The sequence below is a fragment of the Mobula hypostoma genome, chromosome 9 (assembly GCF_963921235.1).
Source record: "Mobula hypostoma chromosome 9, sMobHyp1.1, whole genome shotgun sequence".
NCBI lineage: Eukaryota > Metazoa > Chordata > Chondrichthyes > Myliobatiformes > Myliobatidae > Mobula > Mobula hypostoma.
In genome coordinates, this window is record NC_086105.1 from 4,639,105 (window position 1) to 4,654,809 (window position 15,705).

Here is a 15,705-nt window from a genome sequence, read left to right on the forward strand (position 1 = left end):
ATTCAATATATAAAGTAAACAAGTTGTGCAAAAAGTGAAGAAAATAGTGAGGTCGTGTTCACGAGTTCAAAGACCATTCAGGAATCTGATGGCAGAGGGGAAGAGGCTGTTCCTAAAACATTGAGTGTGTGTCTTCAGGCTCCTGTACCTCCTCCCTCATATTAGCAATGAGAAGAGGGCATGTCCTGGGAGATGGGGTTCCTTAATGATGGATGCTGCCTTCTTGAGCATCACCTTTTGATGATGTCCTGGATGTTGGGGAGACTAGTGCCCATGACGGAGTTGGCCGAGTTTACAGTACAGACCAGCTAATTCACCATCTGTTATGGCAGTTGCAAGTGCAAAGAAAATTTATTATCAAAGTTGTATCAAATTTCTATTGTATCCTATTGGATACAATAGGGTCTTTTAGGAGACTCTTAGCTAGGTACATGGAGCTTAGAAAAATAGAGGGCTAGGCAGTTTTTAGAGTAGGTTACATGATCGGCACAACATTGTGGGCCAAATGGCCTGTAATGTGCTGTAGATTTCTATGTTTTATGTTTAAAGTACATATACTTTGAACATAGATGGCTTTGTGGCTAAGTTTGCTGATGATACAAAGATAGGTGGAGGGGCCGGTAGTGCTGAGGAAACAGAGAGTCTGCAGAGAGACTTGGATAGATTGGAAGAATGGGCAAAGAAGTGGCAAATGAAATGCAATGTTGGAAAGTGTATGGTTATGCACTTTGGCAGAAGAAATAAACGGGCAGACTGTTATTGAAATGGGGAGAGAATTCAAAGTTCTGAGATGCAATGGGACTTGGGAGTCCTCGTACGGGATACCCTTAAAGTTAACCTCCAGGTTGAGTCGGTGGTGAAGAAGGCGAATGCAATGTTGGCATTCATTTCTAGAGGAATAGAGTATAGGAGCAGGGATGTGATGTTGAGGCTCTATAAGGCGCTGGTGAGACCTCACTTGGAGTACTGTGGGCAGTTTGGTCTCCTTATTTAAGAAAGGATGTGCTGACGTTGGAGAGGGTACAGAGAAGATTCACTAGAATGATTTTGGGAATGAGAGGGTTAACATATGAGAAATGTTTGTCCGCTCTTGGACTGTATTCCTTGGAGTTTAGAAGAATGAGGGGAAACCTCATAGAAACATTTGGAATGTTGAAAAGCATGGACTGAGTGGATGTGGCAAAGTTGTTTCCCATGATGGGGGAGTCTAGTACGAGAAGGCATGACTTAAGGATTGAAGGGCGCCCATTCAGAACAGAGATTTTTTTTAGCCAGAGGGTGGTGAATCTGTGGAATTTGTTGCCACGGGCGGCAGTGGAGGCCAAGTCATTGGGTGTATTTAAGGCAGAGATTGATAGGTATCTGAATAGCCAGGGCATCGAAGATTATGGTGAGAAGGCGGGGGAGTGGGACTAAATGGGAGAATGGATCAGCTCATGATAAAATGGCGGAGCAGACTCGATGGGCCGAATGGCCAACTTCTGCTCCTTTGTCTTATGGTCTGATACGCCATCTTATACCACCCTAGGATTCATTTGCTGGTGGGTAACCACAGTAAATCCAAGAAACAATAGAGTCAATGAGAGACTACAATAAAGAGGAGGGGCACGAAACCAGTGGACAAAAGACAACAAACTGCAAATACAAAAGAGAAAGTAATAATAATAATAATAATAATAATAACAACATACAAAAATCAGCGAAAGAAAATCACCAGAAATATGCAGAAGTAAAGAAGAGGAATTTGAAAGACTATGAAATATGAATTACTATTGTCCCAATAGTAATATCTACAACTGGTATCATCCAAAGTCACTACATAATAGCATCAAACAGTTGGGCCTACACAGTAATATTCATGTAAATCTCCAGAAAGCCACAATACTAAGCACCTCTAAAATAGTCTGGAAGTTGCTAGCAATTGAGAAATGGGTGTGCTGGGCAATGCCCAAATGTCAGGTTTTTCCAGCTTGACCTGAGAAAAAATAAAAATAAAAATAAAAATAAATTAATAAGCAATAAGTATCAAGAACATGAGATGAGAAGTCCTTGAAAGTGAATCCATAGGTGTGGGAACAGTTCAGTGATGGGGTGGGTGAAGTTGAGTTATCCCCTCTGGTTTAGGAGCCTGATGATTGAGGGGTAATAATTGTTCCTGAACTTGGTGTGGGTCCTGAGGCTCCTGTACCTTCTTCCTGATGGCAGCAGTGCGAAGGGAGCATGGCCTGGATGCTGGGGTCCCTGATGAATGACAATAAACTTGAACTCTTTCCAATGCTGTGACCCTGAATGGAGGTCATATGCTTTGGAGACATTGGCAGCCATGACAATAACCTTGTAAGAGATCTTCAATCTTTCACTGCTGCAGTCAGGAGTTACCTGTTTCAAAAGGGCATCAATCATTGCAGTGCCCAAGAAGAGTAAGGTGAGCTGTCTCAACAACTGTAGCCCAGCAGAGCTCACATCTACTGTGATAAAGCACTTTGAGAGGCTGGTCATGGCTAGTATTAAACCCTGCCTAGCCTGCTAGATCAGCTTCTTCACCCCCACCATCAGATTTCTGAATGGTCCATGAACACTAACTCACTATTTTAATCTCTTTTTGCACTACTTATTTTTAAAAATATTTCATGTTGTAACTTAACTTTTTTATGTCTCGCCATGTTCTGCTGCCTGCAAAACAATGTCAAAGTTCAGTTTATTATCACTTGCACAACTACGACCATCTAGCAGCTGGATTGCAAACTTCTCTTTCAATCAATAGCCGAGTTCTCTGATATCCGACTTAAGATCCATCAGAACATGTGGTCAAGCTTGAAAATACTTTCGATTCTGAAATACAGCTAACTTGAGATTAGTTTAGTTCCTTATAAGAAATGAATTGAAGTTTCAGGTTGAATTATTATTGTGAAACATCTTATGACTTCTATGTGCAAGATAATCCAAGGTCAGCAGTGATGTGTCAAACTGGAATTTTGTATTTGAGCAAATGCACATTACACCAATTTCAATGATTCTTCCAGCATCTGCAGAATCTTTCATGTTTATGTTTTGCTACTCCGCTGAGGTCTCTTTGAGGGATGCCTACCCTGAAAAAGTTTAAATATTCTCTTCAACAAGGGTTCAATGAGTCCCTCTCTCACTGCTCCCCCTCTGTGATCTTGACTACCCTCCCAGTCTTCGATCATGTGCTCACCTAGACTCAATACCACAGCCACGTTTCACTCCTGGGAATATCTTGTTCCACATGGGTTCCAGCTCCATTTCTCTAACTTCCAATAATTTCTGTCTTTTTCCATTCCCCATTCTGATATCCATCACACCCTTTCTCTTCTGCTTGCCTGCCCATCATGTCCCTTTGGTGCCCCTCCTCTTTCCCTTTCTTCCACAGTCCAATGTCCTCTCTCTATCAGATTCTTTTTTCTTAAGCCCTTTACCTCTCCCACCTATCCCCTCTCAGCTTCTTTCTACATCCAACCATCCTCCCCCTCACCTGGTTTCACTTATTACCTACCAGCCTGCGATCCTTCCTGTCTCCCCACCTTCTTATTCTGGCTTCTTCCCACTTCCTTTCCAGACCTGATGAAGGGTCTTGGCCTGAAACGTTAACTATTTATTCCCCTCCGTAGATTCTGCCTGACCTGCTGAGTTATTCCACCATTTTGTGTGTGTTGCTTTGGATTTCAAGCATTTGGCCTCCACAGCCATCTGTAGCAATGAATTCCACGGATTCACCACCCCTATGGCTAAATACATTTCTCCTTATTTCTGTTCTAAAGGGACGTCCCTCTATTCTGAGCATATGCCCTCTGGTTCTAGATTCCCCCACTATGGGAAACATCCTCACCACTCCACTCTATTTAGGCCTTTCAATATTCGATAGGTTTCAATGAAATTCCACCCCCTCCCCATCTATAGTCTTTGAAACTCTAGTTATTTCAGGCCCAAGGCAAACACTCCTCTTATTTTAACCCTTTCATTTCTAGGATAATTCTTGTGAAACCTCCTCTGGACCCTCTCCAATGTCAGAACATACTTCCTTACATATAGCTATGCTTTTTTTAGCGTACAGGAGGGAGATTGAAAATGTAACTGAGTGGTGTCATAATAACAACCTCTCACTCAACGTCAGCAAGACCAAGAAACTGATTGTAGACTTCAGGAGAGGGAAACCAGAGGTCCATGAGCCAGTCCTCATTGGGGGAGAGGGTTGGCAACTTTAAATTCCTGAGTGTTACCACTTCAGAGGGCCTGTCCTGGACCTAAGTGCAATTGTGAAGAAAGCACAGCAGCGCCTCTACTCCCTTAGAAGTTTGTGGAAATTTGGCATGACATCAAAAACTTTGACAAACTTCTCTAGATGGATAGTGGAAAGTGTATTGATGGGCTGCACTACAGCCTAGTAATGGAACACCAATGACTTTGAATGGAGAATCCTATAAAAGGTCCAGTGTATCATGGCTAGAGTCCTCCTAACCGTTGAGCACATCTACATGAAACACTGTTGTAGGAAAGCAGAATCCCATCGTCAGAGATCCTCATCACCCAGGCCATCAGGTCAAAAGTACAAGAGCCTCAGGACTCACAGCACTATCAGTTACTACCTCTCAACCATCAGGTTCTTGAACAAAAGAGGATAACTACACTCACTTTCCATCCATTGAGATGTTCCCACAATCAATTATCTCACTTCAAGGACTCTCTATCTTGTTACTTCATGCTCTGATTATTTATTGCTATTTATTTATATTTGAATTTGCCCAGTTTGTTGTCTTCTGCACTCTGGTTGATCTTTCATTGATCCTGTTATAGTTTCTATTCTATAGATTTGCAGACTATGCCCACAGGAAAATGAATCTCAGGTTTGTATGTGGTGACATATATGTACTCCGACAATACGATTTACTTTGAACTTTGAACATAAAAGGCCCAAAAAAATAGTCCAAGTGCAGTCTGACCAATGACTTATAAGGCCTCAGCCTTCTTACTGGTGTCAAGAGCTTTGCTGTGTATCACCTGTGTCATGCAGGCTGCAGAAATGTTGATGAGGCAGGGTCACAGTGCCCAGTTCAATCCACCACCCAGTGCAAATATCAGACATGCTGGATCACTCAAAAACCATCTAGAAATACCAAGCACCTACACTCTGTCCGCCAGAAGAAACAGGATCTCTCATTTTAATTCCACTTCCCATTCCCATTCCACTATGTCTATCCACGGCCTCCGCTACTGTTGCAATGAGGTCACACTCATGTTGGAAAACATCACCTCATAATTTGTCTGGGTAGCCTCCAACCTGATGGCATGAACATCGATTTATTGAACTCCTGGTGAAGCCCTCCCCCGTCTCCCTTTGAGGTGCAGCACTGTTTTCTAAATAATTTCAGAAATCAGACTTGCTAAGTGACATGGGAGCCCTCGTGCAGGATTTCCTGAATGTTAACTTGCAGATTGAGTCGGTAGTAAGGAATATTGAAGGCTTGGAGTGTGAATGTGCCAAGAGTGTTTCCAATAATGGGGGAATCTAAAACCAGAGGGCACGGGCCTGAAATAGAAGGACATTCCTTTCAACAGAGATGAGGAGGAATTTCTTTAGACAGAGGGTGGTGAATCTGTGGAATTCATTGTCACAGACAGCTGTAGAATTCAAGTCATTGGGTATATTTAAGACAGAGGTCGAGAGGTTCTTGATTAGTCAGGGCATCAAAGGTTATAGTGAGAAGGCAGAGAATAAGGTTGTGGGGGAAAATAAACCGGCCATGATCAAATGGTGGAGAAGGTTCAGTGGCCCATATGGGTTAACTCTACTTCTACTGTCTTATGTTCTTCATTATCAACACTGGGATTGTTATATACACCAAACCGGGTCTGCAGTTTTCTCTGATCTTCAGAAAGAAGATGAACAATCTCTAGTATTTGTAATGTAATACTTCCACACAGACGTCACAAATTTATCAGTGGCCCACTCTTTGTTGCAGTATTTGATCTTTGGTCTCTCTCTGCAGGGATTGTGGTCTAACTGCCTGGCGGGTGGGACTTGGCCTTCTGTAGCCAGACAGCTGTTTCCCCCATTTTCTGCTCTGACTTATGGTTTTGTCTTCCGTTGTGTTGAGATCAGTTCTCCCACAGTTAAACCACAATCCAACCTCTCTACTCTTGCCAGCCTTGCCTTGCCCTGCCCTTCCTGATCTAAGGATAGACTGAGTGAGTGACAGGGAGCAAGCCAAGACTTGCTGCAATTGGTAGCCTCCTTCTATGTCGTCAGAAATTATGTATTTTTCATTTAATTGAGAAGACCATAAGACACAGGAGCAGAATTAAGCCATTTGACCCATCGTGTCTGCTCTGCCATTTCACCATAGCTGATCCAATTTCCTCTCAGCCCCAATCTCCTGCCTTCTCCCCGTATCCCTTCATTCCTTGACCAGTCAAGGATCGACCAACCTCTGCCTTAAATATACAGAAAGATTTGGGCTCCACAGTTGCCTGTGGCAACAAATTCCACGGGTTCCCCTCTCTCTGACTAAAGAAATTCCTTCTCATCTCTGTTCTAAAAGGATGTCCCTCTATTCTGAGTGTGTCCTCTTTGGTCTTAGGCTCTCCCACCAAAGGAAGCATCCTCTCCACATCCACTCTATCAAGGTCTTTTACCATTTGATAGGTTTCAGTGAGGTCACCTCTCATTCTTCTGATAATTGAAGGCTGGTTTATTATTGCCACATACACAGTGAAAGGATTCTGTTTGCATGTCATCCAGTCAGATCATTGCATAAAGTGCAGGGGCCATGGTGAAGTAGACTCAAATAAACCTAACCACAGAGACTATTTTCTAAATGGAGAGAAGATTCAAAAATCTGAGGTGGAAAGGGACCTTGTGCAGCATTCCCTAAAGGTTAATTTGCAGGTTGAGTTGGAGGTGAGGAAGGCAAACACGATGTTAGTATTCATTTTGCAGGACTAGAATATAAAAGCAAGGATGTAATGCTGAGGCTTTATAAAGCACTGGTGAGGCCTCACTTGGAGTACTGTGAGCAGTTTTGGGCCCCTCATCTTAGAAAGGATGTACTGACATTGGAGAGGGTTCAAAGGAAGCTCACAAAAATGATTCCAGGACTGAAAGGCTTGTCCTGTGAAGAGCACTTGATGGCTCTGGGCCTGTACTCACTGGAATTCAGAAAACTGAGAGGTGACCTCATTGGAACCTATCGAATGATGAAAGGCCGATCAGACAATGGGTTACGTAGATGAGGGGAGGCTGTTTCTTATGGTGGGAGAGGACGTGGCCTCAGAATAGAGAGGTGTCCTTTTAGAATGGAGATGAGATAGAATTTCTTTATCCAGAGAGTGGTGAATCAGGCAGCTGTGGAGGCCAAGTCATTATGTATACTTAAGGCAGAGATCGATAGATTTTTAATTGGTTAGGGCATGAAGGGATGCGGGGAGAAGGCAGGAGACGGGCTGAGAGGAAAATCGGATCAGCCATGATGAAATGGTGGAGCAGACTCGATGGATCAAATTGCCTAATTCTGCAGAAGCCGGGATAGGAAGGTGGAGGCAAGGGGAGGTGTCCAAACTGGCAGGTGATAGACAATAGACAATAGGTGCAGGAGTAGGCCATTCGGCCCTTCGAGCCAGCACCACCATTCACTGTGATCATGGCTGATCATCTAGGTGTAGTTAGGTGAGGGGGAAGGGTCATGAAGTAAGTAGCTGGGAGGTGATAGGTGGAAGAGCTAAAGGGCTGAAGAAGGAGGATTTTGATTGGAGAGGAGAAGACAAGTCAAAAGCAGATGCCATTTCATTGGCTCTTCACTCAGCACTGGAACATCTGGACAGTGAAGATGCATACAGCTGGATACTCAGCTCAGTATTCAACACAATCAAATGCTCAAAACTGATCAGTAAACTCCTAGACCCTGTTCCACTTGCTGCACTTTATTCTGCAGTTTTGATTTCTGCTTCACTGCCTCAGTGTACTGTGTAATGCAATGATCTGTATGGAAGAGAAGCTTTTCACTGTATCTCGGTCACTAAGGCCCACTGTTGGTCAGGGTCAACCATGGATATTGGGTCCAAGCTATGATGTGCAAGCCAGGGCAGTAGGATTTGGAGAGCAAGCTGTTGTCCATGCAGCTTTGGGACTCCAGCTCCCGATTTTTCCTTAGGCTTTACTCCTGCAGCCTTCCCCAGGAGTGGGTAGAAACATAGAAACATAGAAACATAGAAAACAGGTGCAGGAGTAGGCCATTCGGCCCTTCGAGCCTGCACCGCCATTCAGTATGATCATGGCTGATCATCCAACTCAGAACCCTGTACCTGCCTTCTCTCCATACCCCCTGATCCCTTTAGCCACAAGGGCCATATCTAACTCCCTCTTAAATATAGCCAATGAACTGGCCTCAACTGTTTCCTGTGGCAGAGAATTCCACAGATTCACCACTCTCCGTGTGAAGAAGTTTTTCCTAATCTCAGTCCTAAAAGGCTTCCCCTTTATCCTCAAACTGTGACCTCTCATTCTGGACTTCCCCAACATCGGGAACAATCTTCCTGCATCTAGCCTGTCCAATCCCTTTAGGATTTTATACGTTTCAATAAGATCCCCCCTCAATCTTTAGACTGATGGTGGTGAATCTGTGGAATTCATTGTCACAGACGGCTGTAGAATTCAAGTCATAGGGTATATTTAAGACAGAGGTCGACTGGTTCTTGATTAGTCAGGGCATCAAAGGTTATAGTGAGAAGGCAGAGAATGAGGTTGTGGGGGAAAATAAACTGGCCATGATAGCCACATGGCAGTGGAACTTTGATATCAGAGTTTTCCTTCTCCTTGGTGAACTGACAACCACAGCCAATGAGCCCCATCTGCCCGAAATAACTGGTTTTGAGGCCCCAGTAATCCACCTTCGCCCCTTCCTCTGTCAGCAGGAATGGTTCTGCTGGGCTTGGTAGCTAAGCCCCACATGAAGGCCAAGAGTCGGACCTGGCTGTCAGGGGCAACTTGATATGCATGGCATTCATTCATTCACTATATGCCATGTCATATGATGTGGGTGACCATGATTGCGGTGGGTAATCAGCCGCTACACCTTGTCCAAGGGTGACCTGCAGGCTAGCCGAGGGAAGAAGTACCTTACACCTCCTTTGGTAGAGACGTATCTTCACCCTGCCACCCACTGGGAGCATTTAATAGGTAGTGGGAATTTATTTGCATTACATTCCCACCCCATCGTTCCCCCCCCCCCGCCCCTCCGGTATGACAGCTTGGTGCTTGTGACAATAATGAATTAATTTTCCGGTTTAATTAGTGAGTGGGGAACAAGAACTGCAGATGCTACGATCCTGAAACAAAGATGGAAAACACTCAAACACGAGGAATTCTGCAGATGCTGGAATTTCAAGCAACACACATCAAAGTTGCTGGTGAACATAGCAGGCCAGGCAGCGTCTCTAGGAAGAGGTACAGTCGACGTTTCGGGCCGAGACCCTTCGTCAGGACTAACTGAAGGAAGAGACAGTAAGAGATATAGATGCTGCCTGGCCAGCTGCGTTCACCAGCAACTTTGATGGAAAACACTCAGTAGGATTGGTGGTGACGGTGGAGAGAGAAACGAGGGAGTTGACCCTTCATGGGAACTATGTTGAAGCAGTCAGCTCTGTTTCCCATCGATACTGCAAATTTCAGCAGGATGTGTTGTGGTTTCAGCTTTTCTGTCAGCTGTGGTAACTTGCCTGAATGCACGAAGTTTGCGCTTTCTCCCCAGAACTGCACTCTCTCTTAACCCCCACCCCCCACTTCCCCAGTTCTCCATTTCCTCCCACAGTCCCATCGATGTGCAGGTCAGTGACTGAATTAACCAGGGTAAACTGACTCTGTGTGTGTGTGTGTGTGTGTGTGTGTGTCTGTATGTGTGGTGTGTGTGGTGTCTGTGTGTGTGTGTGTGTCTGTATGTGTGGTGTCTGTGTGTGTGTGTGTGGTGTCTGTGTGTGTGTGTGTCTGTATGTGTGGTGTGTGTGTGTGTGGTGTGTTTGTGTGTGTGTGTGTGTGTGGTGTCTGTGTGTGTGAGTGTCTGTATGTGTGGTGTGTGTGTGTGTGTGTGTGTGTGTGTGTGTGTGTGGTATCTGTGTGATAGAGTATGGACTGACAGGACTATGGGGAGAGTTGGGGGGGGGTCAGTGTAGATAGACGTCCTAATTCTGTCCCCTGTACCTGATGGTTTCTCCAGAATCCCTTGTACAGATGAGGCTCTAGGGGGATGTATGGGGAAAGTTAATGTCACTCATCAGTACAAGTTGTCACCCCGTCATTACATATATTTAAATTTGCTTATTCCAATACAGTACCCAACAGGCTGAGTAGCAAAATTCCACTCTACGTCTCAGAGGAAGAGGCCACTTGGCCCACTGGTCTATGCTAGGTCCCAGAACAGCAATCCCATAGGACCCAGTTCACCCTCCGTACTTCTGTCCAATTCTCCAATATTTTCTCACGTGAAAATCAACGTAAATGTATTATCGTAGTAGGTATATGTCACAGTATACAACTCTGAGATTTGTTTTCTTGCAGGAAAATAAAGAAATGTAATAGAATTCATGAAAATGAATTCATAAATAAAGACTGCCAAAAGAAGAAACCAGTTGTGCAAAAAAAATAATGCGAACATGAGTTGTAGAGTTCTGTTCTGTTTATTAAAGTCATCCGTTAGTCTTGCGAGACCATGGATCTGCGCCTGGAAAGTCTTCACTCTCCAGGGCACAGGCCTGGGCAAGGTTGTATGGAAGACCAGCAGTTGTCCATGCTGCAAGTCTTCCCTCTCCACGAGACTGATGTTGTCCAAGGGAAGGGCATTGGTACCCATACAGCTTGGCACCAGTGTCGTCGCAGAGCAATGTGTGATTAAGTGCCTTGCTCAAGGACACAACACGCTGCCTCGGCTGGGGCTCAAACTCACGACCTTCGGGTCGCTAGTCCAATGCCTTAACCACTTGGCCACGTGCCAACTCTGTTTATTACTCTATAGATTTATTGAGTATGCCCACAAGGAAATGAATTGAATATGGTGACATATATGTACTTTGATAATAAATTTACTTTGAACTTTGAGTCCTTGAAAGTGAGTGTGTAGGTTGTGGAATCGGTTCAGTGTTGAAGTGAGTGAAGTTATCCACACTGGTTCAGGAGCCTGACGGCTGAACCTGGTGGTGTGGGCACCTCCTTACCCAGTGGTAATGCCGAGAAGAGAGCATGGCTTGAATGGTGGGGAATCCCTGCTAATGGACGCTGCTTTCTTGAGGTAGCACTCCTTGTAGGTGTGCTCAATAGCAGGGAGGGCTTGGCCTGTGATGAACTATACTCGATCTACCTCTTTCTGTCGGGTTTCGATTCCTGGGCGACAGTGACGGGAAGAGAGGTGTCCGGAACGGCAAGGGTCTTTACTTCATCACACGCCGCATTGAGGTACTGCAGTATACTGAACTCAATCCACCCTTTCAACTGGCAATCCATAAAAGACACGAGCAGAATTAGGCCGATCGGCCCATCCAGTCTGCTCTGTTATTCCATCATGGCTGATTTATCATCCCTCTCATCCCCATTGCCCTGTCAGTTCCGAAGATCTTCGGCAAACCTAGAGCTTTGCAAAGACGGCGGGGCTGCCCGGAACACAGGAAAATCTTTACCGGTACGATTAAATCACGCGAGAGCCGGCAGGAAGTTGCTAAAGATCTAAACTCATTTGTGTCTCTCTCTCGAATCTGAAGCTGTCTTGTGGTGAGCAGACCCGTTTAAAGTTTTAATCCATGTGAACGCGGTACCAGACCCGGAAGAAGAGGCAAGGAGGGAGAGCCACTGCCAGCGAACACCGCCCCGGGGCAAACACAGGCAGAGCAGAGGAGATGTGTCGTTGCCGGTGGGATATATCCTGCCTGCCGACCGCGCTGGTCATCTGGTCATCCGCCGCCTTCATTATATCATTCATCATAGCCGTGTGCGACGGGCACGTTTCTCCGTTCATACCATTCATTAGGTAAGTGTCTCCTTTCGGGAGAGACGGTAACACCTCTGGCCTCACGCACGGGGTAGGATGGGGTTATCCTACCGGGAGGAGGGTAAAGACAGCACTTGGGGCGACCTCTCCTCCCAGCCCCTGGGGCCCCAGTGACAACCCCCTCGCTTCCCCTGAGGACCACTTGCTGAATGTGAAGAAACGGGAGTCCGGAGTTAACTCTGCTTAGAGCGATGATCCCTCCCGGAAATTGCCCTGATCACATTCCACTGTTAAACATTAATTAGACGGGGCCCCATTCCAGCCAGGGACAGAAATTGGCTCCCGTTAGCTCAATCCCTTCCAACATTCCTTTGTTTATGAGAATGTCGGGAAGTGTCTCAATTTATACTTGGCGTTTTCTGTTACTTTCTTTTTCCAAACAAAGAGACCGATTTCAACGCCGAGCGAAAGTTAGAACAAAACGGGTCCATTCGTGCGGCCCGAGTGAGCGGCTGCGCTCGCAAAGGGGCAGCATCAGTGAATGCTGGGTCCATTATCCTGGAGACACCCCCGGGAGGCCAGGAAATTCTCTCTCCCCACCCTCAACTTCTTATCAACTTCCCAACGTCAACGCTCGCGGAAGCAGAAAGAGAACCGATTCCTTAACTCTGCCCTTCCGAGCTTGTGACAGTTCGCATTCGTGTAGCCCTGGTACCAACCGGTGACAGCTTGCATTGGTGTCGCAATTCCACTCCATCTTGTGTCAGTTTGCATTTATGTAGCGCCTGTAACCTATTGTCTGACATGCTGCATTTATGTAGCACCTTGAACCCAATGCTGTTGGAAATCCGGAATAAAAACGGGGAGTGCTGAGCAGGTCGAGCAGAATCTGTGGGAGGAGGAATGGTTAATGTTTCTGGATTGTGTTCCTTTGTCAGAGATGGGGTAGAGAGGAGAAACACACACAAAAAATGCAGGAAAAACTCAGCAGGTCAAGCAGCATCTATGGAAATGAACATCTTGGACCAAGACCCTTCATCAGGATTGGAAAGGAAGGGAGGGGAGATGGAGAACAAGCTGATGGGTGGATGGGTGGGGGAGAAGATTTAAATTTCTTCAGGGAAGGCATACATTGAAGAGACGTTGCAGTGGAGTAACAAATCGTAAACGCAAGAGATCCTGCGGCTGCTGGAAACCCAGAGCAACACACACACAATGTTGGAGGAGCTCAGCAGCTCAGGCTGCATCCATGGAGAGGATTAAACAGTCAACGTTTTGACTGTCTATTCATTTCCACAGATGCTGCCTGAGCTGCTGAGTTCCTCCAGCATTTTGTGTGTGTTGCTCTGGGATTTCCAGCACCTGCGGAATCTCTTTTGTTTTTACACTAGCCCCATGTCCCTTCTCATGATATATACCTCTCCGTTCCCTATATGTTCATGGGTTTTACAGCCTCTAAAACGCCAATATCATATCTGCATCCACTACCACGTCGGGCAGTGTGTTCCAGGAACCGCCACTCTCCTGTGTTTAAAAGTAAAACCTACAGTGAAAACCTTCTTTGAACTTTTCCCTTTCCCCCCTCTAGCTGGGTTCTCTAGGTGTCCAGTGTAGGGAAAACACTCTGACAGTTACTCTCTCTATCCCATGCATTTTCCAACATTGTATTTCATTTACCACATTTTTAACCATTCTCCTAATCTGTCTAAGTCCTTGTGCAGCCTATCTACTTCCTCAACACTACTTGCCCCCCCCACAATCTTCATATCCTGCAAACTTGACAACAAAGCCATCTATTCCATTACCTAAATCACTGATATACAGCATAAGAGAAGCAATCCTTCTTCAGGCATCGTCTTTTGCTGATGTCTTTGATGCTGGGGGTGCTAGTACTGATGTAAAAGCTGGTTGAGTTTACAATCCTCTGCAGCTTTTTCTGATCCTCTACATTGAAGCCCCCACACCAGATGGTGATGCAACCAGTCAGAATGCTCTCCACAGTACATCTGCAGAAATCAGCGGGTCAAACAGCATCATTTGTTATGGGTGAGGATAGAGAGAGAGAGAGAGAGAGAGAGTTTTTTGTTTTTCACACCATCCTCTGTAAACTCTAGAGGCTGTTGTGGGTGAAAATCCCAGGAGATTAGCAGATTCTGAGATACTCAAACCACCCCATCTGGCACCAGCAATCATTCCATGATCAAAGTCACTTAGATCACACTTTTTCCCCATTCTGATGTTTGGTCTGAACATCAACTGAACCTCTTGACCATGTCTGCATGTTTATATCCATTGAGTGCTGCCACATAATTGGTCAATTAGATATAATGAGCAGGTGTACAGGTGTACCTAATATAGTGGCCACTGAGTATATGATTTTTTTTCAAAGTTCAAAAATTCAAAGTTAATTTATTATCAAAGTACATATTTATCACCATGTACAACACTGAGGTTTGTTTTCCTGTGAGCTTTCACAGTAAATACAAAGAAACACAATAGAATCAGTGAAAAACTACAGATAACAAAGACAGACAAATAGCCCATGTTGAAAAACAAAAAATTGTGGAAATACAGAAGAAAGAAAAATAATACTGAGAACATAAGTTGTCGAGTCATTGAAAGTGAGTCTGTAGGTTGTGCAATCAGTTCTGTGTTGGGATGAGGGAAGATATTCACACTGGTTCGGGAACCTGATGTTTGAGGGGTAATAACTGTTCTTGAACCTGGTGGTGTAGGACCAAAGGCTCCTGTATCTCCTTCCAGATGGCAGCAGCAGGGAGAGAGTATGGCCTGACTGGTGGGGGTCCTTGACTGTGGATGCTGCTTGCTTGTGACAGCGCTCCTTGTGGATGTGCTCTGTGGTGGAAAGGGCTTCACCCGCGAGGGCTGGGCTGAATCCACTACCTTTTGTAGGTTTTTCTGTTCAAGGGTATTGGTGTTTCCATTCCAGGCCATGATGCAACCAGTCTGTATGATCTCCACTGCATATCAATAGAGGTTTGTCACTTTTAGATGACATGCTGCTGAATCTGTGCAAACTTCTCAGAAAGTGGAGGTGCTGCCACGCCTTCTTTGTAATGGCACTTGTGTGTCAGCCCAGGACAGATCCTCTGAAATGGTAATGTCGAGGAATTTAAAGTTACAGACCTTATCCAGCTCGGCACACATGGGCGCACAGAGCACACACACATAACAAGGGGTAATAACTGCTCCTGAACCTGGTGGTGTGGGTCCTGAGGATCCTGTACCTCTTTCCTGATGTCAGCAGCGAGAAGAGAGCATGTCCTGGATGGTGGGGGTCCTTGATGATGGATGCTGCTTTGTTGCATCAGCACCCCTTGTAGATGTGCTCAGTGGTGGGGAAGGGCTTTATCCGTGATGGAAGATTCAGTCTGACCAAGCTTTTATTTTGAGGAAGTTTAAATGTTATAATTTGGTGATATCCTACCCTTCATTGCCAGATGCTGAAATGAGATACTGTTTTGGGAAGCGGAATCTAGTCATAACATTTTGGAGTCATGAACTGTATCAGTAGGGATGGGTCAGAGGAAGTGACGAACACCTGGATTAGGAGGAGGAGGAGGGTATCTGCCCTCTCAGATCTCATCCTCTGTAGCTGATCTGATTTTAATCCCAACACCCAGTACCGCCTCACCATTAGTACTTCATTAAGATGTTTAGAGCATTATGCCACACACAAGACAAGTATGCTCGGCACATT

At 45.3% G+C, this 15,705-nt stretch overlaps 1 protein-coding gene across 1 annotated transcript in view; it reads left to right on the top strand.

Moving 5' to 3' along the window:
* The first annotated feature begins 11,721 nt into the window (after nt 1-11,721).
* dram1 (DNA-damage regulated autophagy modulator 1) overlaps nt 11,722-15,705 on the top strand; it is a 51,228-nt gene continuing 47,244 nt past the window's right edge. Inside the window, exon 1 of the mRNA XM_063057645.1 lies at nt 11,722-12,023. Within this exon, the coding sequence (XP_062913715.1) occupies nt 11,893-12,023 (131 nt within the window). The 5' untranslated portion in view covers nt 11,722-11,892. The remainder of the gene's footprint in view (nt 12,024-15,705) is intronic.